Genomic DNA, 25,092 nt, shown 5'->3' with positions numbered 1-25,092 from the left:
GGCGTGGCCATCCCGGAGGCGGGGCCAATGGGAGGCGGGGCTTTGCGTCAGCCCCGCCCCGGGCCGCGGCGCTCAGTCGGGCGGCGGCGGCAGGCGGCGGAGGCGGCTCCGCCGGGCTGAGGAGCGGACACGGGGACGCGGCTCGGGATCGCGGTGCGCGGCGCGGCGGGGGCCCCGGGCGGCGGTGGTGGTGGTGGGAGGGCAGCGGGGAGGCGGCGGTGCCCGTGGGAGGGCTCCGGGCCGGGCCGAACTGAACCGAGCCGAGCCGGGGCGGGCGTTAGTGCGGGCGCTTCCTGCGCGGCTGCACCCGCCGAGCCCTTTCTGAGGCGGCGGCCGCTGTCAGCGCCCGGGCCTGCGGGAGGGAGCGCGCTCCTCGCCGCGGTTGGGCTCCGCGCTCCGCCCGGGGCTCCTTCCCCCCCGCTCTCCTCCGTGCGCGGCAGCGGAGAGCCCCGGGGCCGGCATCCGGGCGGGGGGCGCGGGTCGGCGGCGGGGCATGGCCGGGGCGCGGCTCCCCGGCGGCGGGGCCGCCCCTGCGCGCCGGCACCTGATGCCCGCCGCAGCCCCGCGCCCGCCTTTGTTCCGCTTGGGTCTCGCTGGGCTTTTTCCCCTCTCTTGTTCCTTCCATGGCGCCGCAGCTCCGGCTCGATGGCACCGGCGTGTGCGTGCGGCCCCGGAGCGCCGCGAGCCCGCTGGCACCGTGGGTAGCGCTGCAGAGGACAAAAGATGACCGGAGGGTTTAGCTTTGGGGTTTGTCTTTAGGCTCCCGTTGACCGGGTGCGTGTCACACCGTTACCGGTGGCTCCTCCGAGTCTGCTCGGGGGATGTGTGCGGAGTCCTGGGCTCTCTGACGTGTTCCCAGGCTTTGTTTTTCTCCGCAGAAAGCCACGTTGTTTGAATAGCGATGTGTCAAAGGCCGGAATGTAAAGGTCTGTGCTTGTCTGAGCTCTGTGAAAGGAGCCGCTTCCTCACTCACGGTACGTGGAGAAGCATCTGATGTGCAGCGTTCAGCTGTAGTACAGTGTGATGCAGTGGCTGCACAGGAGACGGGTCTAAAAAAGCCCCCAAAGGGCTAGAAAGTGGCTGAGACAAAAGTAAAACTGATGGGTGCAGTTTTATTGTCCAAGTGATAGCGTTAGTGCTGTGGGGGTTTTGCTAGCTGTAGCTCGAGCCACGTACATGTGTGTTTGAGCGTATCTGTTCATGCAGGTGTGGAGTGGTCCAGGCAAGACCAAAGGATGCTGGCAAAATGGAAGCGGGATGTGTTGAACATTCCAGGTTGTGGCTGGTTTTTCAGTTTGCTGATACAGATTCGGGTCTAATTTTAGGCCAGGCTGTATCCTGATTCCCTGACTCTCGCCTCTGTAAGCATGTGCAGGAGGGAAGCTCAGTGCCTGCTGTGAGTGTGGGAAAATGGTGTGAACTGGCACGGCGAGAAGCGTGTTCCTATGTGTGATGGTTACAGAAAGCAGCGGGTACCTCGTGTGCGAGGCAGGAGAGGATAGATTTGATTCTCATTTGAATACCAAGCATTGAATCCTCCTTTCTGCTCAAGGAGGGGGAGAAACCAGATGGCTGTGAACTCCCCGAGACGTGTTATTGCAGCTAATACTCCCGTTTGCTAAAACGGTGTACACAAAGGTAGAAGATCAAATACTGTTGCGATAAAGTCGATGTGTGTTTGGTTTGTGTATATGTTTGGAGTATTTTCAGTAGCCAGAGGAAGACCCGACGCACCGGGGTGCCTGTCAGGGAGCATTTACTTCGTGTTTGTTTTAACAGAGCGCTTCATAACAGTAATTTTTCAATGGTCACTTGCATACAGATTGCTTTAATCAGCGTTTGTGTCTCTCTGTTGGCATGACTCTGCCTTCTAGTGAGCTGCCTTTTCAAACATCATTGGCTTTTTTCAAGTGAAATCTTCGTGCTTATTGCATCTGTCACTTCTGGGATGCACTCCAAGCGCAAGGCAGAGATTCAGTGTAATGGCAATGAGGAGGAATGCACAGAAGGGTAAAATAGCAGCTTTCCGGAGCGATGCAGCGAAGGCTGCTGAGAGCTCTGCCCTCAGTAACCACTCCCTGCATCATGTTCAACATTGGGCTTTAATGGTGGCTTCATAAAATGGCTCATTAAAGCCCCACGTTGCGTTTTGATGATAAGAGAATTGGTGTTATTAGTCTGAATTTGGTTACTGATGCTGAGGACTATGGCTCGGATGCCAACTTCCTATTTTGAAGACATGAGCAAAACACTTCCTGGCCTGAGTCTGCAGCTGGGTGAGGTCATCAGTGCACCACTCCCAGGGCCAGGAATGTCCTTTCAGGCAAACACAGGCACATTTTCACTTGACTTTTAAAGGATGGGTTTGTTTGTTTTGATTGGTTTTTTGTCTGACGTGAGGCTTTTGTGATCATCTCAGTCTTTCCCTAAGGATGTGTTGGGACACAAACTCACTGAGGATTTGAAGTGCCCCAGTTTCAGCGTTGACAGGGCACATGAACAAGAATGAAATGCCTGTCTGCGCTTCTAGCTCTTTCCCTGCTGTCTCCTGTACCTAATATTTTTTGGTCTGCTTATGTTCTGGTGGTTCACTCTGCAATTAATCTGACTGGAAACTCAGTTATTCCGGATGTGTTGAGCATATTGCTATAGTTGGAGATCGGTTACTGGGGCCTTTCATTCCGTTTGCTAATAAGATTGCTCTGTTCTGTTCTTCCTCAAGTGAATAACTCCACTAAAAATGGATTATTTGTTTCATTTTGAGGTTATAATTGCTCAGCACATGACTTTTAGATGATGATATTTTAGATTATAGCGTCAGGCATGTAAAATACCAGGGTGACACCAGAATTACTCAGCTTCTCCATGCAGTAGTGACAGGTCTTAGGGGGCCCACCAGCAGGTCTGGATTTGCACTGTAGGCCTCTCCAATGCAGAGTCTGGCACTGATGCTCCTCAGAGGAGCAAACTGTCTGGAGAGGTTCCTAATGGACTACACCATTAGTTGCATTACAACCATTAGTTGCGTATGTGCTTGTATGGGTTTGTTTAGTGAACACAAGTCTGATCAGAATTAATGGCTGGATGTGGACATAATGATGGAGCTATAAAGTAGGTGACTGTTGCACAACTGATTTTACTTCACACCTCTCCCATGTGATTCTTCATGATAGTAAGACAGAGGTCATCCCTTTACAGCAGATATCTTGGTAACAAGTCACAGTGCCTCTGGAATGGAAGAGGCTTTTGTGGTGGAATACCATAAAAGCCTTAAAATCCTGCTCTCTAGGTCATGAACTTGTCAGAAATGATGACAATGGTATCTGCTGCTGCCTCCTATGGGGGACAAAACATTGTTTTTTCAAAGGCTGCCAGCCTGCTGATGTCCTCATGGTGCCCATCAATAGGATTCCTTGGGTTAGAGTAGAACACAGGCTCTTTGGCCATGTCTCCTCTTCATCTGTCTTTGTTAATGAGTCAGATACCAAGGTAGAACCACCTGCACTGTACAAAGGTCAATAGTATTTCTCCAGCATTACCACTGTGCTGCATCAGCATTATTTGGTTTGTCTTGATCCAAATTTTGTGGATGAAAACAACAGATTTTTGTATCATATGCTTTTTGCTACGAGCATATAATGACTCTTGAGGTCTGGCTCTCAGCGGGAGAAGCTGGTTGAGGCTGGATCAGCTATAGTGACTCTGACATTGAGCTGGGCCTCTCAAGCCATCCTTAATTAGATTTTTCTTGTTTTCTCTTTTAATAATTGAATTTGAAAAATGGCTGGAAATGAAATTAAAGCAGTGGTGGGGCCTGATTTAAAGCCATTAAGGTTCAGGCTGATGTGGTCAGTGTGCTGAGATGAGCTGGCAGCTCTGGGCTGGAGCATGGCTGAGCTAAGCCTAAGGCCAAGTGTGCCCTTCAGGAGGGGTTGTGGTGTCCCTGGGGCTCTCCATCCAAATCTTGACTGGCCAGAACATCTTTGTGTGTAATCTCTGTATGTGCAAGCATACATGTAATCTATATACAGTTCTTCTTAGCTCAATAGTAAGGCAACCATTTCTGCAGCCTTACCAAATATACCTGGAGCAGGATTTCATACAACTGGATGGGGATGGTGTGCTTAAAACTACACCTTGTTTGCATCCATGTGTGAACCTAGGCAGAACATTTCACCTGCAGTTCCTGCTGTAGGCAGTCCCTGGAAAATGGACTTCACATCTCTCCGGTTGGGGTATTTAGAAATGTAGGAGCTTCCCCTCCCTTCCTCCTCCATCCCCTTAGTTCTGCATATAGTTGCCATAGAGACTGTGTCCTGGAGTCCTTGCAAATCCATTGTTTATCTCACATAAATGTATAAACCTGCTGTATTAAAGCATCACGCTTTGAAGCGTCCTGTTCCCATGCAGATCTGACGGGGGCTTGACATCCTATGGTGCTGCAGGTTTGGGTACTGGACATGTGTCAGGCACAGTCGGACAAGCTGATAATGGGTGTAATTAGCACCACCAGGGATTAGCAGGCAGCAGCAAATTCAAGCTGGAGTAAGCACTGCATCCCTTGGGAGCCGGGCAGACTGGCAGTGCTGGGCAGATGATCGCTTGATAAGGAAGATAGTCATCAGCAGAGGCTCAACAGCGAGGGACTGGGCTTGGTGCTGGTGTTACCTCTTCAAGTTGCCTTTTCTTAATCCCTTTTTGCTTTAAATCCATAAAAACCTTATGGTTTGTTAGCTCATGCTGGAATCTTGAACACCCAAATGACTTGGGGTAAAAGCTTGGCATTTACTTGCTGGTTTTCATCATACAGTGGCAGAGTTGTTTCTTGCAGTTTCCTGTGTGATGTGGATCACTACCCTTGTTTCCATGTTGGAAATGTGAGGTTCAGTGTATTCCTCAGGGTCTTGCAGGTAACAGGCTGGGAATACTTGTAGTATATCATATTAGGTGTACTTGTTGTTTTACAGGTGGTTCATCTGTTTGTACCAGCATACGTGGTGGGATGTGTGTATGTGGATAAATGGCCCTTCTTACACATAGTTTTTCAACTGTTCTTATCTTAGTACTTATGTTAATTACACTGTATCTTGGAGGTTGGAGTAAATAGGCACAAAACTGTCTTGTTTAGAACAGGAGGTAGATTAAAGTGATTTTAAGGTTTATTTCCATTTTTGGCCCTGCAAAGATCAGTTTATAAGGCAGGAAGAAAATCGAGAGCCTGCTTAGGCAAACATGGGTAGCCAGACATACTTCAGCAGTGTGTGTACCTGTGCTTTAGCACAGTGTCAGGTGTAGCACAAAACACTTCAAACTGATTGTCACCGTGCCTTCCAGCATCTTTTTTCCTGCTTTCTGGAGCAATTTAAAGCTTTTCATGGTGGTGGTGTTTAGATGTGGGCTACCCTGGCTTGGCCTCCCGTTCTGCCATGCTTTGGATGCACTGGGTTATCTATCCTCTTCACTTTGCTCCCTGGTGTTTCTTCGGGGGTAAAGGTTATCTTTTTGTTCTTTATATGTGGTGGTTGCCACATTGATCTTCTGGTCTGCTAAGGGAATTCTTAAGCACTATGAAAGATCACATAAAAACCAGCTGGGGCTTATCTCGGTGTAATACTGCCTGTTGTTTTGGCTGCTCTCCTCCAGAAGTGCTGTAAATGCCACAGGGACTCTCAAAGGGCTGGAAGTGTGGGTTGCATGTGCAGTAACGTGATTGTCGAGCCAACAGGTAAGTAAAGCTTAAAGGTCACCAAGCACAGGCTGTAATTCTTCATGCCCCTTGGTGGAAACAAGTTCCCCAGCTGAAGAGCAGCCAACTGCAGGTGCCTTCCCCAGGGAATCAGCCTTCATGCAGTGCTATCAGGGGTGATTCTCCCTGTCAGGTAGGCAGAGAGCTGCTGTGGGAGTGCTGGGGGCAATGGGTACATCCCTTGTCCTTGGCACATGGAGCCTGTGGGTGTAGGAAGATATTTTTCCTTCTTGCATCTGAAATCTTCCTCTGCAGTGTAGCAGGGGTGTTTATTAGAGCTGCTACTGAACTCAAGACACATTTCCTAAGTCAATGTGTCTCTTCTTGCCTGTTTAGAGAGGTGATAAAGGTGCTCGGTGTTGCATTCATGGTGTAACACCAGCTCACTTGGGTTGCCGCCCTCTTATCACAGCATGTGATGGCCTCTGCTGCAGTGTAGGACAGCAGCCTGAAACGGATCAGTGACAAAGAACATCTGTAGGACAGAAGAAATGTGTTTGAACTGGGAACCCTTTGCTCAAACAGATGTTTGAGGGGCTGTAATTGGTACCACAAGATAGGGCTTTTAAAATCAAGTTAGCAGATCGAGCTATCTGGGTTTGAGTTTTAGCCTCCTCCAGTCTCTTCCTCCCTCCCCCAGCCCCGATTTCAAATTGCATGTTACAGAAACAGGACAGAATGACAATGGTGCTCTTTGAATTATAGGCTACTTGGCCAGAAGAGCTGGCATTACAGCAAATGGAAATCTGGAGAAACACGCACCACTTCCAACTGGGAGAACCGAGATGTGTTTTGCAGCTTATTTGTACAGCATGAAAACCTCAGATGTGTGTGTTGTCCGCTCTGAACCTTCTGCATTGAGGGTATTGTCTTCTCTCTGAGAATTAATCATTATTGGGTTTATTTTGAGACATCAAAAGCAGTTCAATGTGAGTGTCTCACCTTTTGAGCGGGTGTTATTGAGTAGCTTGAGACGTGAAGGTCTAACCTGGGCTCCGATTCGGATGAAGGTGTTTCTCAGGGTGTGCTGACCAAGCCCATTCCTACTTTCTGGAGTAGAGCATCTCCATTCAGAATTGCAGTGTGATGGACCACGCTGCTCTGAGCTCTACCTCCAGCCTAACCATGATGTTGTCCAGGTCTCTGGTCCATCACAGGGCTGGAATCAAACATGAGACACCACAACAGAGGTGTGGTGCAAGAGATGCTGCCATTACACTTGCCCATCCTCCTCCACTCTGATGGCATCCCCCAAGGCAGCACTGTCCTCTCAATGGGCTCCCAGCAGGTCTGGGTGCTGTGTTCCATCCAGCAGGCCAGTGGAGCATTTGTGGTCAGGCAGGGCCATCTGGAGAATGCTGCATCCTCGCTTGGTCAGTCTGACTCACACTTGGCTGCCCTGTTTGTGAGCCTCGGTTGTGCTGATGTGTTGTTTCTGCTTTATTTCTAAGTTGGGAGGAATTTGTGTCCCAGCTCACTTTGTGTTGAGAGCAGAGGGCTTTCTGCAGGCCTTGGTCTCCTCATGGTGGCTCTTGGTACTCCTGAAGAACTGGGACCCGAGACTATTTATCTCCTTAAAACATCTTTAATGTTTGTAGTTTGTTCCTGTTGTTCCATGTTGTAAGGGAGGAATAAAAACCAGTTTAAGTCCTTTGAAGATTCCTCCTTTCAGTAAATCTTCCTGTCATTTCTTTTTGTAAGGAAAGATCCCATGAGCTGTAAGCAAGGAGAATCTGTGAAATATTTCCAGTAATACCTTAAAATCGCTGGAGTTTTAAGAGGAAATGTGCTCACCTTAGAAAATACCATGTTACCTTCACTCCTGCACCCCTTCTGGACTTGAGCACAATGTGAAATCCTGTACGTGTTGTTGGTATTCCCATGCTTCGGGCTCCCAGCTCCTGAGCTCTGTGTCTGCTTGACATCTAGCCTAAGTTCATCATCAAAGAGGGCAGCAGTGGGTTTGGAACTTGATGATCTTAAGGTCCTTTCCAACCCTAACTATTCTATGATTCTATGACTACATCCTCTATATGGCACTGAGTTTCAGGTTTAGTGGCTACTGGTGAGCTCCTCTGTCACACACATAGAAGGACTTGGTGTTTGCTGTTTATTTCCTTTGGACATGTTTGATTGATTCATGTTTCAGGAGATAATACAGTTGGTTTCTGCTGTTGGCACTGTCATGTTAGGAAGAAGGTGTCTGTGCCTTAGCTTGTTAGTTGGGAAAGATGGGACCTGGTGGTGATTTGGTGAGGAATTTACGAAGCTCTGGTGGGGAAGAGCTCTTTCTCCATTTGTAGCCACCATCCTTAGCTGGGACTCAGCTCTCACCCAAAGCCAGGTTAGAAGAAAACCTTGTGATGCCTCAGGAATATGGTCTGGAAGAAGCTTGCATATAACCTTCAAGAGAGCAGAAGAATGCAGCAAATTGGGGTAGCAGCTCTGAACAGATTGATGCTTCCTTGTTAGCTCTGTTGCACTGATAAGAGAACTAGGTCAGCTCTGTGGAGAAAGCATTTTATCTGCATACTTCTCCCTGGAATCCTGGTGCTTGGCTGTGGTAACAGCCCTGCTGACTTGCAGCTCTGCTAAGGGGGTTGTGCTCTCCCTCTCATGTCTTTCACAGGGTCAGAGTGTGGTCTGAAGCCCTGTTGCTTTTGTCTCTGTGGCATGTGCTGCTCTTACTGGGGGGTGATGCAGTCAGTCCCCAGGGGTGTAAGTAGCATCTTCCACCCTGCTGGTGTAATGTCTCTGGCTGAAGTTCATAGGGCTGTTCGGCTCTGGAAGCATGTTGTTCTGTGTCTTGGCAGTGGATGAGGATTCAGTGTGTGAAGAAGCATCTCTGGTGTTTATTCCAGTGGAGAAAGTGGAGAATGAAGGCTCTTGGAGCCATCATCCAGATATCCCCCAATACATTACCCATCACTGTGATGAATTCTTTGGTGTGATGATTGTGTGCATTCATTTCTCTCTCTTTACGGTGGATGACACAAATTAAATGAAGCCAGGCAGTACTCTCTGTTCAGGGTAATGACTTTCGACTGCAGTGTCCTTTTGCCACTGTAAATGATGGTAAATGATGTAATGTTAGACTGTAAAGATACAAGCTCCAGGAGGGTATGAATAGTAAGATCCCCAAGAAGGTGAATTGCATGCCTGAAAACCTTTAAGTTAAAATACCCATTGAGTCCCTGTGTGCACGTGGAAGGAGTGTCAGCCACAGCATGAGAGACATGCACAGGGTAAACACTTAGGAAATAGCACGTGCCTCTTGATGCCTGCAAGATTTAACTATTATAGGCACTTCTGACTTAGAGTGTTTTGTTATAACAGTCTTATTGAGATTGTTTCAGGGTAGAGCTCTGAAAACCCAATCGTATCAAGTATTTCACAGGTTAGAACCAACACCTTGCACTTTGTCCAGAACAGCAATTTCAGCTTAGTTTAAGTTTGGGTTGCGTTACATTTTTGAATGTGGTGGGCTTCCCAGTTGAGATATAATCAAATTCCCTGGTAGTTTGTGGTTTAGGTTCCCATCCCAGAATAGAATCTCGCCAGTGGTAGAACAGCTGGAAATTTCTGTATTACGTTCATATTCCAGCTTTTTGTCTTTCAAATGAAGTGAAATCAGATGGCAGGCTCTTGCTCAACCTAGCCTAAAGTAACCAAAGACTGAAAATCATCTGTGCACAAGTCTGATGTGTTTTGGAATTGTGACCATCTGTAAGTAGTGTTCACCTTTGGTTTAAATAACTCTGAACATCTGATAACAAAAGTGCTGTCGGCAATAGACTTAATATGAATTGCTTTGAAAGGGTATACCAGAGAGGGGATAGCATTAGGTTTGAAAGCAGAGGACTGCATCAAGGTCCTTGTGGCTGTTCCTTTTAGCTGCCAGAGGTTTCATGTGAAGTTCTAGGGACAAGCAGAAATTCTTGTGGCCATGTGATTTATTTTCCTCCCTGTTCCATCCTTGCCCAAATATTGCAAGACTTAATATCATGAGACTGAGTTCACTGATTCCCTCGATGCTTGGAGAGGGAGATGAAGCCTTGCTGGTGGTACAATGCCTCTCCACTCTAACAGTGGTGGCAATTGACTGCTCTTGTGTTTTGATGCCAGTCATGGCTCTGAACTCACCATAGGGTATGTGCTCCTGTGGTGATCAGTGTGCTCCTTGCAGTCCATGCTCATTGGATTCAATGAAGGATGGTCTCCACTGTCCTCGCTATCTGTGTGGCTCCAGTGATGGAGCTGGCAGCAAACACTTGCCTCTCGCTCCCCCCCACGGATGTGTCTCACTTCCCTTCCTCTGCCAGAGGTGTGCTCAGAAATGTTGTCCTTGAAATGATCTGGCAGGCTTCTCTTCTGGATGAGTGAGTCTTGTGAGGTGTTCCTAACACACTGCAGCATGGTGAGGCTGTAAAGTGTTCATGTGCAGTATGCGTGCAGCTGGACTAAGCAGGAGGCAGCCCGTGTCCGCAGGCACACGTGTGTGTGTGTGTGTGTGCTGGTGTACAACATGCCGTGCACACACAGGGGTTACAGAACCCACAGAGGTTGCACAACCAAGTGCTGTGAAGTTAAGAAATGCCACAAGTGAGCGATTAGGAAATAACCTGGGTGATACTTGTTCCCTTTTCCACATGCGGTGGGGTAGGGCTGTCAGCTCAGGCCTTGCTCTGCTGGGCAGGCAGTGATGCTTGCAGTGGTGGGATGGAGCAGGAAGTGCAATGGGGTGGTGGTCTCTTTATGGTTTAAAACCTGAATGCTTATATCCCCTGTTCCATATGTGGCTGCACCTTATCTGCCAGATGATGTTCAAAGTGCTCTGAAGAGTGAATTACTAGATTCCTTGTGGTGCTTATCTCCATGATGGCCTACTGCTCTGCAGATGTGGCTCAGCCCTGCTGGGAGGGAGGGTGATTTTGCCATGATGGGGGCCTTTAGGCCTCAGGTTGAAACATTCCTGGCCTCATTATTGGCTCAGGATTAGAACATTCTTCAAGGTTTCATCTCGGAGCACTCACTGCTCTTACAGATGAGGCTCAAGCATCTCAGCCCAGGTGTTCAGAAAGACCTCGGGCTGTCCACGTTGCTGTGTCCCCAGCACCCTGTCCAACCCATAGCAAATGCGGCAGTTGCCCCCCTGGTATTAACCATCATTGCTACCTGGTGCTGGTGGCACTGCCTGTTTTGTACCTTGGTTTATTTTCTTTTCCTCCTTATCTGCTTCTCATTTGTTCAGTTATCTGAGACTACCTTTATTGCAAAGCTGCCACTGAAGTGGATGCAGCCTCTTTGATAAGGCTCTGAGTTTGGGGGTTCACCATCAACAGCTTATCTTGACATGTTCCATTTGGAAAAAGAGCCTTTCCAGTCCCAAGTACCCACTGCTTATATGGGATGTTCTCCCTATCCAGTGGATCTCTATCTCTTCACCCTCCCATCAGCAGTAGCCTCCGGCTGCCTGTGACTTAAACCAGCCTTTTATTCCCCATGCCTCCCTTTCCAGAAGCGATCACAATCACATGGGCTGAGCAGGATTTTGCCATTAGTGGGGGGTTTTCCTGTAAGTGTTCCCTAGCAGGATGCATTTCCTCTTGCATAAGCAGGCTGAAAACCCTCCGAAGCCACAGAAATACATCTGTTGGCTTCTTGAGACAGATAAATCCTTTATAAACAGGAAAATGGGCAAACTCATGGTAACTCTTGTGACACATCATGATGGGAGATCAGAAAGGAACGGAATGAAAAGTATCACTGTGCAAGCGTGGCTGATGGCATCCTGCCTTTCTAAGGTCCTTTTAAACACAGACACAAAGGCCAGTGGCTGAGCTGTGCAGTGGGAGACCAAGTGAAAAGGTTGGTAAGATTCAGCTGGAAGGCACTTGACATTTGGGGCGGGGAGGGAAAGAAGAGTTCTGAGGGCTCTTTGCTGCGTCCCCAGCACGATGTGTAAGATGCCGTGTGTCCCGGAGTGGGATCCAGGAGATCAGTGTGGTCGTAGATCTGTCAGCACTTCTATTGTAGTGGTCTTTGCAGGGTGTCTAGCGCTTCTGTTTGGATTTTGCTGAGGGCTGTAACTCTGGCAGTATCGAAACTCCTTTCAGCTCCCAGTTGGGAGGGTTTAAATCCTCCAAATTTGTACTTTACCCAAAAAAGAGAAAATATTTCCTGTCTAGCAAGTGTATGGAGACGGTTCCAGCTCCTTAGCAAAGATTCAGCAGCACAGACAATGATCTAATTAACTTCCTTGTTAAAGCTCCAGCTCCAAGTCCATTTCCTAAGAGTGAATGCCTGGCACAGCCCCATTAGCCAGGGATGCGCTTTCTTGCCCACTCGGGTATTTCCACACTCACTTCCCAAGGGTCGCTCAGCCAGCCAGGTTATACTCTGTGTGTGTCATAGAGGCTGAATCAGTCTTTCCTTATGGTGAATCATCTCAGATGTTGGGGTCTCATCTGATCATCCTACCAGGGGCCAACCCGGGAGCTCCTGCCCACATTGAGCCTGCACAGGGCCCTGCTATGGGAACCTGTGGCAACCAAACTGAGCTGTGGTTTGCTTGCAGATGATGGAGGAGGGGATGCTCTGCGGTATTGAGAAACAAATGAGATATTAAATGCTCTTCATGTATTCACAAGAGGCTGGGGTAGGGAGAAGATGACTTTTGGTGCTGGGCACTGAGCTAACCCAGCTTTGTTTTTCACCTGCTCGCTGTCTGTGCTTGGAGATCTGCAGCCCCTGCTCTTTTCTAACTGCAGCCTGCACATCTCCCCCCTTCCTTCCCTCTGGAGAGCAGCCAGATCAAAATGGCTGTGATCCAACGCCAAGAATCACTCCCTTTGCTATGGAAATGAGGACTTGGAGGCTGCTCACCATGTGTTCATCAGAGAGTTCCTGCTGAGGATGATGAGCCGTAGGTGGGAAGAGGGCAGCGAAGGTGTGCTTGAACAAATCCGTTCGGAACAAGTAAGGGTATTTTTGGGTACATCTGACTCTTTGCATTTTTTAAAGTCATTTATAGAAAACAAACAAAAAAATCCATTTCCATCAAATGGTAAAACTGAGGGGAATAAAGGAGTAGAATTTCACCATAGGATAAAGAGTGTTTCTCTCCTATTAGTGGAAGAGGTGGCAGATGTCTTGGTATCTGATATTTGAGATAAGCATATTTTTTTGGGGTGATGTTCTGGTATTGATCAAATGAAGGAAAGATATCATTATCCAAACTATCCAAATAATCCTTCTTAACTACCATATCCACATTCCCTGCATTAAAGCAGCCAAATCGCAAAACCCCTGGGTGCACGGTGCATTGACACTGGGCAATTTACTGTGTTTTAGCTCAGCATGGCAAGTTTAAGCCTTCACTTTACCTTCCTAAACCATCAGATTCTAATCTTGATGCACAGTGGGACGGGAGCATTGCCATGAAAACCAACTGTGCACAAAGCAGGGCTTTTTCCCTTCCCCTGTTTGAGCTGCACACCCCGAGCAAGCAGGGTTTTGCTGCAAGGTGTGTTCTAGAGGAGGAAAGGGCTGAGCTGGCCGCAAGCTTCCTGCAGTGCTGCGGCACGTTGAGGCTCTGTGAGAACATCCCTGTGTGCTCAGAGCGCCCTGGTGTCACTGTGAGTGGAAGGGGTGATGCTGCTCTCGCTCGAAGCGGTGGATGCAGAGGCGCCGCAGCAGCACTCTTCCTGTACACAGCACCCAAACAGCTCAGAGCAGGGAGGAGCCCTCTCGGGATGAAAATGCCTGTCAGGTCTCTGAATGAGTCTGCACAATCCATTAATAACTGGGTGTGGAGCTGCGTGTTTTTATGGTGTCTCTTAACTGGGCCCCGGGCAGCTTGATAGTAAAGCGCGTTTCTCGTCTCGCAGGGGGTTTTGAGTTGAATTTCACCTTTTCTTTGTGAGTGACTCAGTGAGGAATCAGCAGGGCTTGGCTTGGGATCATGCGTTCCTTTCCCTCTGGGAATACGTCCCTACCTCATCTTCCATCCCTGCATCCCTCCCCGCTGGGATGGCCACACGTGCATCCCCGAGGAGCCCACCAGCCCCTGTTCTGGCAGCGCTCCACCTCCAGGCACGATGCACCATCTGCTTCGGCGGCTTCTCCCATCCATTTTGGCTATCCTGATCTCTTCCTTTGCCTGGAAACAAAACAAAACCCCACGTCACTCATCAGCACTTGTATTTGTAACCCCCAAAACGTGTGTGCTTCACTGCCAGGTGCTTGACTATGTCCCATGTGTGGAATGGTTTGCTCCTGGTAGTTCACCATCCCACTGGTACTGCCTGTCCCAACGCTCCATCCAGCTGGAGGGCTGAACAGGAACACTCCTGGGGAGCTGTGCATTACCAGCATAGAAAGAGATTGGTGTCTGGATTCCATGTTCCTGCCTGGAGCTGGGGCTGGGGAGCAGCTCCTGGTTTATGACTTCCCATTGCACTTTGGTGTCACTGGGTGTGCCCTGCATGGAGCAGGCCTTTTATTTGTGAAATAGTTGGCAGAAAGCACGTTATGCAATTCTGTAAGTGCAGAGGAAGCCTCAGATCATCTATAATGTGATAGCAGTCATTAATAATTTATACATAGCTTCTTTTGAACGTGGATGTCTTGAACCCCCCCGTCATTCACAAAATTTTGCATTTAAAGATGACACTTGTGGGGTTTTTTTTTCTTAAAACTGTGTGAGTTTGTAATACAGGGGTGTGCATGGCACTTCTGTAGCTTTGAAATGAGTGAATTGGGAGATTTAAGAGGACACCAGCGTAGAAATGGTACCACGAGAAACACTGCAGGGAGGCCCCATCTATTCCCAGTGGCTGGAAATAAAGGCAGAGCCCTTCACGCTGTGTCACCAGGTCATGGGTGGCTGAAGGCCATCACTAGTGGTGTGGCTTTCACCCCATGCCTGGGGACAGCTGTCCCCATCTCAAAACCGACCCCATAGTGGTTGTATGTATTTAAGAAGCTGGTGTTTCCCCCAGCAGGTCACTCACTGCCTGGGCTGTGACCCTCTGTGCACTGGTGGCTGTGATGGCTCTGGCATCTGGGCAGCAGGTCCTCACAGTGGAGATGGAGCCTCTGTGGAGGTGGCCAGTGCCCATTCCCAAATGCTTCAGCTGGCTGTGGTCAGGGTGAGCTGGTGGGAAACAAATACTGGGATTATTTCTCCCTATCTATGCAGACACCGGAGTGTTTGGCTCGATAGCTGTCTGTTATGTTAATTGTAACGTTTTTCTCCCTTCAAACATATGTGACTGCTTGTTTCCCCGCTCTGATGAGTGTTTTTCCTCTCTTACGCAGCTCCTTGTTGCTGTTAGTTTATTTTGTTGAACAGGGATCATTCTGAAGTCTCTTTCTCAAGGCTTTTCATGCAAAGCCTTTGCAGTCAGCGACAGCCCCCCAACCTTTTATCACTCGTGCTGCAGACGGGCTGTGTGTGCACAGGGAGCTGTGCTGGAGCTGTCGTGTTCCCAGTCTCTCACTTGAGAGCTTCAGGCTGGTGGGTCTGGAGCGAGAAGCTCCATGAATCCAAGTTTTTCCCAGCCTCTGCGTGTGCTTGGGGACCGGCTGGGAGGAGAGATAGGAGGTGGCTCTGCTTATTTTTATGTTTTAAGTTCTCTTTTGCCTTCCCTAGAGAATAAGGCAGAAATACTTTTCTCATATGTAAAAGCAAGACTCTATATGGATGGAGGCTCTGCTTTCTCCTGCGAGCGCTGATGGAGGGAGGAAACCTTGTACGATGGGAAAAGCCTGTCCCAGATGTGTGGGGTCCGTAGGTCACATACACGGAGGGCAGGACACTCGCTTTCTTCCAGGGTTGGTGTTCCCATGTGGTGTTGTGTCCGTGTCTTCTTCCAGAGTTCAGCTGCTGGAGTTTTACCTGCAAGAAGGTTGTGAGGTGGGGTTGGGTCTCTTCTCCCAAGGAACAAGGGATGAGACAAAAGGAAACAGCCTCAAACTGCACCAGGGGAGGTTTAGACAGAGCTGAGGAACAATTCCTGCCCCAAAGGGTGCTCAGGCATTGGAACAGGCTGCCCAGGGCAGAGCTGCAGTCACCGTCCCTGCAAGTGCTCAAAAAACCCATGTAGACAAGGCCCTTGATGACATGGTTTAATGGTGGCCTTGATGATGTTAAAGGTCTTTTCCAACCTCGTTGATTCCATGATTTTTCCACCGGTCCCCTTCCCTCTATTCTAGCTTAATCCTTCATGAAGATGTTTTTTCTCAGGAGCAGGAGTGCTGCAGCCACACGAGGTTAATTTGAGTCATTAGCTTGTTTCCATTACTCCTTTCTGCCTAGGAAACCTAATTTTATGATTTTCTTAGTGAAATTTTGGAGTCAGAAGAAAGAACTGGGAGCTGGTGAGCATGTGGAACCACTTCACAGGAACACTGGATTTGGAGAGCTTGCGTTTTTATTTACATGTTCTGGACCCTGTCTGACTTGAAAGTAAACAAGTTCCAATCCGAGACCAGATTTAGCCCTGGAAATATGTGGAGACTTGTGTAAAAACTCCTTTTAGGATTAGGAGCTTCCTTTGCTGCAATAAGGGAACCCATTTACAATGGGAAAAGCGATGCTTCCCCAGCAAATTCTTTCTGTAAAACGACTTGGAAGTGCAGTTCAGTTGGGTTTTGGTACAAAACCACCTGAACATTTAAGAATAACTAAAGAAAAAGGCGAAACTGGCTGAGAACTTTGCAGATCTAAAGCAAGGTGTTGTGATAGCAAGTGAAATAGGGATTGTAGTAATAGGACAAGGGGTAATGGGATGGATATAAGAAGTTCTTTACTGTGAGGGTGGTGAGATGCTGAAATAGGTTGCCCAAAGACGTGGTAAATGCTCCATCCCTGGCAGTGTTCAAGGCCAGGCTGGACAGAGCCTTGGGCGACATGGTTTGGTGTGCGCTGTCCCTGCCCATGGCATCAGGTTGGACCCGGATGACCTTAAGCTCCTTTCCAACCCAACTCATTCTATGATTCTATGAAGCAGTGTTTCTGTGTTGCTGACGCAGGGTGATGGTGCAGACCAGAGGGTCCCCTTGTCACCTCTGGGCAAGCAGGAGGGCCCCCCCTGCACATGTAACTGATCTCCTTTTGCCGTTCCTCTTCTCCGCAGACACGATGAGGCGAGTGGTACGACAGAGCAAATTCCGGCACGTGTTTGGCCAGGCGGTGAAAAACGACCAGTGTTACGACGACATCCGCGTGTCCCGTGTCACTTGGGATAGCTCCTTTTGTGCAGTTAACCCCCGATTCGTTGCAATAATAGTAGATGCTAGCGGCGGCGGGGCCTTCCTCGTGCTGCCTTTGCACAAGGTAAGTGCTGTTTGCAAGTTTCTCGCTAGCACTTGCTCAGCTTTGTTGTTGTTTCGGTGCCTGTTTATGAGTAACACCAAGGCTGTGAAGTCTCTGCTGGGCAGTGACAAATGTCGCTCCATAGTGCTGGGTAAGGATCCGTTTAATGTCTGTAATCAGTCTGATGCTTCCTGTACATTAAACACAGTAAATAAGCAGTTTGTTTAACTAATCTGAGCCAGTTCTTCGTGGCAGAAGTTTCTGTGTAGAATCACGCTCCTAAAGGAAGCCTCTTTATTTACGATAGCTGTGGCCAGGTATTTCCACTGTTCAGCATTTTGAGCTCTGTCACTTAGTTCAGGAATGTACCTGAGCCTAAATACGCCCTGCAGCCCTGTATTGGAACCAGCTTGTTCCTTTGCATCCATCCAAGATGGGCATTTCCTCATGGCCCTGGCCTCGGAGCTGCTCTAGACTGCTGCCAGCCCCTTCAGTTATTCTTTGTCCATACAGTATAAGAATAATCTTAGTATAAAAATAATCTCAGTAAGAAAACAGCCAAATACCATGGGAGCTGTACTGCAGTTCTCCCAGATCACAAGGCTGTGTCCAGGCTTCATTATACTTCAGTTAGATCAAGTACCTGATACGGTGAGGAGAGGAGCTTCATCTGATCTTGAGCAGGGAAACACCCCTTATGCTTTCTACTGTGCAGAATGCTGCTAAGTCTCCAATAAATAACCTTCCAGTGAGCCTGTATGTGCACTCTGCTTCTTTCCCTTTGCTTTGAATTTATTTGTAGAGCCCCAGGGGTGTGCTTTATAAAACACACAGGGAAGCCAGGCTGCTGTCCATCAGCTGTTGAGAACTGGGGAGGCTGAAAAGATAGGCACAAGGCAGCCTCTTACAGTTGTGTGGTATAAAAGCGTTACACAATGAGCAGGAGCAGTGTCTTGAGATAAATTCCTGTTGCCCCCGATACTGCATACAGAGCATCTTACGAGTGATGTTCTCATCTCCCTTCCTGATGCTTAACCAGGAAATTCTTGTGATGAAAGTCTTTTTCTGTCTCATTTTCTTTGTGACTTAACTATACACTTAAGATGTCCTCAGTATGTCATCAGCCCTGTCCTTTTTTCAGAGCTCCATCTGCAGATCTGCCCTGTTTATATATAGAAATAGTGACCAGAATTGAATATAGCATCCCACATGGCGAGCACGCTGCAGGAACAGAGGCAGCGCGTTCTCACTTGTGCTAAGCAAACCCATCCAAACCCCTTCAGCCTCCTTAAATAGTGCAGTTTTGCTCATGAACATCCCCTTCCTTGCAAGTCTTCTGCTCTGGGCTCACCTTTGGGCCATGTGTCCTGCTCTGGGCCAAGATGGGATAGATCTCCATTAATGCTTTACTCAACACCAGAAGCAGTTGCACCGCGGTGCAATCAGATGCTGGTGGCAGAGGATGTGCACCCCTCTTTTTTTTCCCTTCCCGATGTTTTATTAGTCCCTAGCAGAAATTCCTGCTCATTTGGACATTTTTTTCTCCTCCCATTTCGAAATACCACCTTTGTTTGCTGTGGTTTTATGTTGATTTTGTTATTCCCCCCCTGTATTTGCCATTGTGCCCTCAGTGTTCCCGTCCCCGTACACCTATTTAATGCTTGCATAGGAGCAGGTTTCATGCCAAGCTGGAGGAGCTCCCTCCCTAACCCCCATCCGGACACGTTGTGCTTTGCTCTCACCAGTTCCTGTGTTCCTCATTGACTTTTATAGCCTCAGCTGATGAAATCCTTTAGTTCCTTCAACACCCTAACAGTGACTCCTGGTTCAGCAGAGGTATTCATTGAATCCCCACCTGCTGTTGGACTCAGCCGGGAGCGAAAGGGCCCGTTTTAAACCTCCGTTTTGGGGATGATTTTAAAGCAGGGCCATAAAACTGCACTTGCTGCATTGCCCGGCCTTTGGGCTGCCAGTGAGCCTTTCTAGAACCCAATTGCGCTGTGCCCACTCAAATCCAGCCACCCCGAGACCCTTCAGATGTGGCTGAGGGCCCTGCAATCACAGCCGAGGGACTTCTTACCCACTTCAAACGGGTTTTTCCTTTCCAAGCCCCACCACTGCGGTGGTTTTCGGGGGGTTTTATTTGCGGCCGTGGCTTTTTGCCGCCTGGCAGGCCGCTCCCTGCGCCCGCCGGCTCACGGGCGGGGGCTCAGGGGGTGATTTTGGGGGTGTCTGGCTGTTTTGGGGTCTATCCGGTTGGTTTTGGGGCTGTCTGTGTGGATTCCGGGTCTCTGTGGTGAACCGGACGCAGCCGCCATTCCCGCCTCCGCCCCCCCCAACCCCGTCACGCGCATTCGCGCGCGCGCGCTCTCCCTGGCACTGCGGCGGCCGCGGCTTTTTTACCTTATATGGTCATGGCAGCGCTCGGGGCCGCGGTCCGCCGGCGCGCTGATTGGCGGGGGCGGAGGCGCGGCGCGGCAAGTGCGTGCCCGTTAACCCCTGCGTGCCCGCGCCGGCGCCCCCGTCGCCGCCGCCGTGAGGGGAGGCCCCGCGCAGCGCCGGGGCCGGTGCGGCCCGGCCGGGTTCGGTGGCGGTGGGAAGGAAGGCTTTGTGCCACCTCGGGCGGCGGGGAATGGCGGTGCCCGCAGGTTGGTGGGGCTGCCGGAGGGAAGCGTGCTGTGATTGATGTGTATCGGTTCATGTGTGTGCGGGAGCTGTGCACGCCGGGGGCAAACGGGGAAGCCTTTGCTTATTGTGGAGTACAGGGAAGCTGGGGAGGGGATTTGGACAAGGACCGGTAGGGACAGGCCGAGGGGAATGGCTTTAACCTGCCCCAGGGGAGACTGAGATGAGCTCTTAGGCAGAAGCTCTTCCCTGGGAGGGTGCTGAGGCGCTGGCACAGGGTGCCCAGAGAAGCTGTGGCTGCCCCATCCCTGGCAGTGCTCAAGACCACAGGGGCTTGGAGCAAGCTGCTCCAGTGGAAGGGGTTGGAGCTTGGATGAGCGTGGTTGCTCCAAGCCCCTTCCAGCCTGGCCTTGAACACTGCCAGGGATGGGGCAGCTGCAAAGCAGAGGTGTTGTGGGGCATATACTCACCCAACTCGATGTGTGATCCCTGTTCTGCAGCCCAAATGGGTCCTTTGTGGATTTCTTGATGTGCTGGGGAAAGTGACTTGAAATACCTGGGTTTAGCCCATGATTCTGGGTCTGTGTTACAGCAGAACTGAACGCAGGGTTTTGTCTCCCCGGAAAACCTCTGCAGTTTGTATCTGCAAAGAAAAACTGCTGCAGAAGGGTTTTGTTTCAGTTCCTGTAGAAAGATGCCTTCAGCTGCGGGGATGTTATGTAAAGCCTTCAGAGGAGCTCATTCAGTCCCTTTGGATATACCTTTTATTAGCTCTTCCATTTGTGTGCCTGCCTTCTTCCTGCCGAGGCTGTGATCAGATGGGTGCCCTGAGAGGCAATTAGCATGTGTGTGGGTGAGAGCACACCTCAGGAATGACCTTCTCGAAGGAATATGTTGTTCTGCAAGGGACACGCTTTAATGTTCAACCATGGCATATGTAACTTGTTAATCAGCTGTTCCACGTTCTCATCCTGCCAGGAAGGAGTGGGAAAATACCATCCTTTTCCAGATGGTGCATAAAACAAACTGAGGAGGAACTGCTGTGATGGGCTCATTGAGTCCTTCCAGCAGTTTCAGGTGGAGTGTGGATGGAAGGAGATGAAGTAAAACGGCTTACGGGCATCTTGGCTTCGGCTGCCATGGAGCCCATCAGTTTCTTGCAGGTTTTTCCTACATCCACTCAGCACTGATGTGCCCAATTCCCTTCCACGTCCTCTCTTTCCCCCTCCAGTGGATCTGGTGTGCTTGGGAAGAGGGCAGGCAGGGTGGCTGATAAATCTCATTTCTCTAGGAAAGCAAGCAGCACAAACTCCCCTGATTTATGGTCAGCCAAGGGTTTGTACAGTTTTAAGGCCTTGTCCTACAGTGAAAATGGTTCTTGTGCTTGATAGTTCTGTCTGCAAGCAGGTTTGAGAGAGTGCTGCATGGGGAGAGGACTGCATGAGCCACATCTGCCTTCCTGTCTGTGTGCAGAGGTTAAAACTGAACTCTTGGAAGCCCAGAGACAAAATGAGTTCAACAGAAGTGGCTTCTTTCCTGGGATCTGTCCAGGCTTTCTTCTCTCTCCCAGTTTGTTTCACCATGGCTGATGCTGGAGTCCTGGATCATCTGTTCCATCTTGAGGATGGGTGTGTTGAGGTGACACGAGGCTGGTTTTCCCTGTGGATCCTTTCTGGGCACTGCTGCTCAGCAGCTCTGCTTTCTCTGGACGGGTCCTTCTCTTCCACCACTCCCTGAGCTGCAGCTGGGTTTTACCACTTTATCCTAGAGCTCTAAACCTGAGGTCCCTGCTTGGATGTTCTTCAATTGGGAAGGTGATGCTCCTGGTTTACTAATGGGAATTAACTGCTTTTGGAGTCGTATTTTAGGGGTGGAACAAAAGAGGTACTCTGTATCAGTTGTAATGTAATTTCTGGGCAACAGGTCTCTGGTTTGAATCTGCATCTTCTGCCCAGAGGGCTTCCTCAGCTCGAAGGTACCTGAGGCTGAAATGTAATTCTGAAGCAGTTTAGAGCTTCCCTCTAGACACTAGGACAGGCGGGAGCTGAACTGCTGGAGCCATGCTGTGTCCCCAGCTCTGAGTGATGGGAGTTAGCAGCTTGGGTGGCTTTGGAGGGTTGGTTGTGTTCTTTTTCCTGTTTTAAAGCCAGCATGTGAGTAGCTGATTGCCACGACGAACCCCGTGAAGGATTCTGCAGCAAACATACCCTTCTCCAGTATGAAGCATCCTGCAGTTGAAAACAGCTCCTGCCTCCTCTCTTCTCCATTCAGCTGCTGCAGCTCCTCTCCCACCAGGGCAAGATGAACTTCACTATCTCTGCCTGCTCCACAGGGCTGCCCCCATGCCTGGAACCCTCCACCCTGTTCTTTGTGATGCTCGATCTGCTGGAGCCACACAGTGCCATGGTTTTTATAGCTCCCTGCTCGGGCAGGGTTGGCTTTGTGTAGGATTCCTGGCACCACGTTGTGCTTCGCCCCCAGCTTTGTGCATCCAGTTAGGTCTGAGCACTCCAGAACAAGGACCTTTGTTTCCATCTGCAGCCTGTAATGTCACAGCCCTGCAGCTGTCAAGGTGCTAAAACCAGAACACGAGCACTGCCGAGGAATTCTTGGAGGACACAGTCTGATTTGGAAGAGGCGTGTAGTTAGGAATGCCTCAGAGTCTCTCGTTACATGACATTACAGTAGACCTTTTGGGAGCAGCACTTTTCCTAATCTTCCCAATTAGTTTTGGATGCTTTGATTGGTTTGCTGGTGACTGACGTCTCTTTGCCATGGTCAGGAGAGAATCATTACATCCCAACTGCCTCCTGCATGAGCAGCTGCTACAGCCAGAGGTGGAGGCAGGCTCAGTGGCCAGAGCACGTTAAACTCCACTCGACTGGACTTGGTGAAATAGGAGTTTGTTGTAGAGACACAATTTAGCTAAGTTAAAGGGGTATTTTCTCCAACAGAGACAAGGCAGCGGCCACTTTGTATTTCAGACTTGCAGTTGTGCCCTGATTTCCTTCCTCAAACTCCTGCACTGTCAGGGGAAGGGGGGGGTGAGGGAATTGCTTTTGCTTGTGCAACTCGATGCCACTTCCCTATTTTAAATGGAGATCTTCATGAGCACAGCCAGGGGTTGGGGAAGCAGCTGTGCTCTGGGATATTTTTACTATAATCCATGAGCTGTTTCCTGCAACCAGTTGCCCTTTTGTGGCAGAGAAGCCTTCCTTAAGATAGATTAAAACCACCTCTTTTAGGAGCAGTTTTCCAGTGCCCTTTTGTATTTAATAACAGATTATTTCCTTCTCATCTGTAATTTTCTTCTGATCTGGGATGCAGGAAGGTGCTAAATGGATTCACTCGGCTTATTATCTGCTGAAGGACCTCAGTGTTGTGTGCTTCTAGACACAACATACTCCTGCTAATCCTCATAGTCACCTTTTTGGCTAAGTTCTTACAGCATCCACCTCTGAGTTTCAGGAGCTGTTGGGTGATGTGTTGCCCAACCGCCGTCGCAATGGATTACGAGCAGGATTTAATTTCTTCGAGTCGGACCGAGTTAATTTTAAGCTGTGTATCAGCACTTGAGATTTATTGTAAATCCTGAACTCATTAAAAGATTACACTGTAAAAATAAATAAATAAAGCCCCAAACCTGGGGCTGTTAAGGTAGGGTGAAAACAACACCTCTTTGGCAGCCACGATGCGAATCTGGTGGTGGTTTTGTGGCAAAGGTGTCTCTTTTGAATGGAATTGCGTTTCAAAACGTGGCATTTGGTAACTTTATGGGCTGCCATGTTTTTATAATACCCAATTAAAGGCTTCCTGGTCTTTCCCTTTTGGCAAAGCCCCCCAGATACCGTTTTTAAAGCTCCTCTGTGAACAGCTTCATCCCACACAGTGCCAGGAATAGGGATCCCTGCTCCGGAGAGGGGAGCAGGAAGCCTGCATTGATGGTATGTGCAGAGCTCACTTAGGGAGGTGGTGATTTAACACTTGTGAGTTAAAACCTGCTCCTTTCTCACCCACTGGGTGGCTGGGGGGAAGGTGTATGCGGGGCCAGGCCCCGGGGGATTGTGCTGTGGGTTGTTGTGCTTTGCCAGCCGTGGGCCCCGTGCAAGGGTCATGCTTTCTAATGGAAGCGATTTTGGGTTTGGTTTGTTCAAGTGGAGCAGCTGAAGCACGTTTACAAGCGTTGCTGAGGAGAGCTCTTGCTCTTTGTTATGTCTTCAGGAAAGCATGGTGGTTTCCTCTCCCCTGCGAAAACAGTTTTGTCTCTGACCACAAGTCAGTAGTTCTCTGAAAGCGGTTAGACTCCTGCCAAGCTGCAGCTTCCAGCAGCGCAGCAGCGTTTGGGCCCTTCTGTCATCCACATCCTTCATTTATTCTCATTGTACTGGTCCAGCACTGTTACTTGTGCACCCTGGAGAGCAGCCGAGTTGGTCCCTTGGTGCCGTAGTGCCATGCCCAAGTGTAGGGGTTGATCCAGTACCTAAAGGGGCTACAAGAAACCTGGAGGGGGGCTTTGGGAAAGGGCCTGCAGGGACAGGCCAAGGGGAATGGCTTGAACCTGCCAGAGGGGAGACTGAGCTGAGCTCTTAGGCAGAAGCTCTTCCCTGTGAGGGTGCTGAGGCGCTGGCACAGGGTGCCCAGAGAAGCTGTGGCTGCCCCATCCCTGGCAGTGCTCAAGGCCAGGTTGGACACAGGGGCTTGGAGCAAGCTGCTCCAGTGGAAGGGGTCCCTGCCCGTGGCAGGGGTTGGAGCTGGAGGAGCTTTAAGGTCCCTTCAACACAAACCAAGCTGGGATTCTATGCTGCTGTGCTGCACGCATCCCCTTGTGTTGTCTTCCTCAGCCAGACCCTGAAGAGGTGTTGTGTTTGCAGGCAGCGTGACCTTCTGCTTTCAAGCATCAGGAGCTCCCTCTTGCCGTGGGCTCACACGGAGCCTGCATCCTCGCTGCCCTGGGAGCACTGCAGTTCAGTGAGCTAATGGAAGTACAAGATAGCTGCTGGAAAACTGAGCTGTGGGTGGGTGATCAAAAGCAGGCGGTGGGTTGCCTGGTCCCTGCGGTCAGCTGCCTGTCTCAGCCGGTTGGCTGCTGCTGCTGCTCAGGTTCATCCTGATCAAAACTGAAAGGTGAAGTTTGGGCTTTAATTTGCTCAAATTGATAGGCTTTCTTTCCTTTCCTTTCCTCCCTGCAGTAATAAGCTCCTGTAAAAACTCTAAACTAAACTGACAAGCACTCATGCTGCCTGTAAATAATTACCGTAGGCTCCTCATAGAGGATTACTGAGCCCTGCTAGAGACCAGGAGCAGGTAGTCACTGGCATCTTCCAGTATTAGTTGTGTTTTTACTCTTGGTTTAAGTCTGTATTTGTGTTTGGCCTGTAATGTGATTGCTGAAATGCAGCAA

General features: G+C 49.5%; 1 protein-coding gene across 2 annotated transcripts in view; it reads left to right on the top strand.

The window, feature by feature from the left end:
* CORO1C (coronin 1C) overlaps nucleotides 1-25,092 on the top strand; it is a 40,862-nt gene continuing 15,770 nt past the window's right edge. Inside the window, exons 1-2 of one of the 2 annotated variants that reach the window (XM_062615221.1) lie at nucleotides 1-153; nucleotides 16,888-17,087. In XM_062615221.1, coding sequence (XP_062471205.1) covers nucleotides 16,893-17,087 — 195 coding nt within the window. In that variant the 5' untranslated portion in view covers nucleotides 1-153; nucleotides 16,888-16,892. Of the gene's footprint in view, nucleotides 154-16,887; nucleotides 17,088-19,691; nucleotides 19,715-25,092 lie in introns of those variants that run through there. The other variant, XM_062615227.1, reaches the window with a different exon arrangement.

Source organism: Pezoporus occidentalis, unplaced genomic scaffold (assembly GCF_034315485.1).
Source record: "Pezoporus occidentalis ecotype Australia unplaced genomic scaffold, CSIRO_AGI_Poc_V1 ctg102, whole genome shotgun sequence".
NCBI classification, from domain to species: domain Eukaryota; kingdom Metazoa; phylum Chordata; class Aves; order Psittaciformes; family Psittacidae; genus Pezoporus; species Pezoporus occidentalis.
The sequence above is the reverse complement of the archived record's forward strand: the minus strand, read 5'-3'. Positions and strand labels throughout refer to the sequence as shown.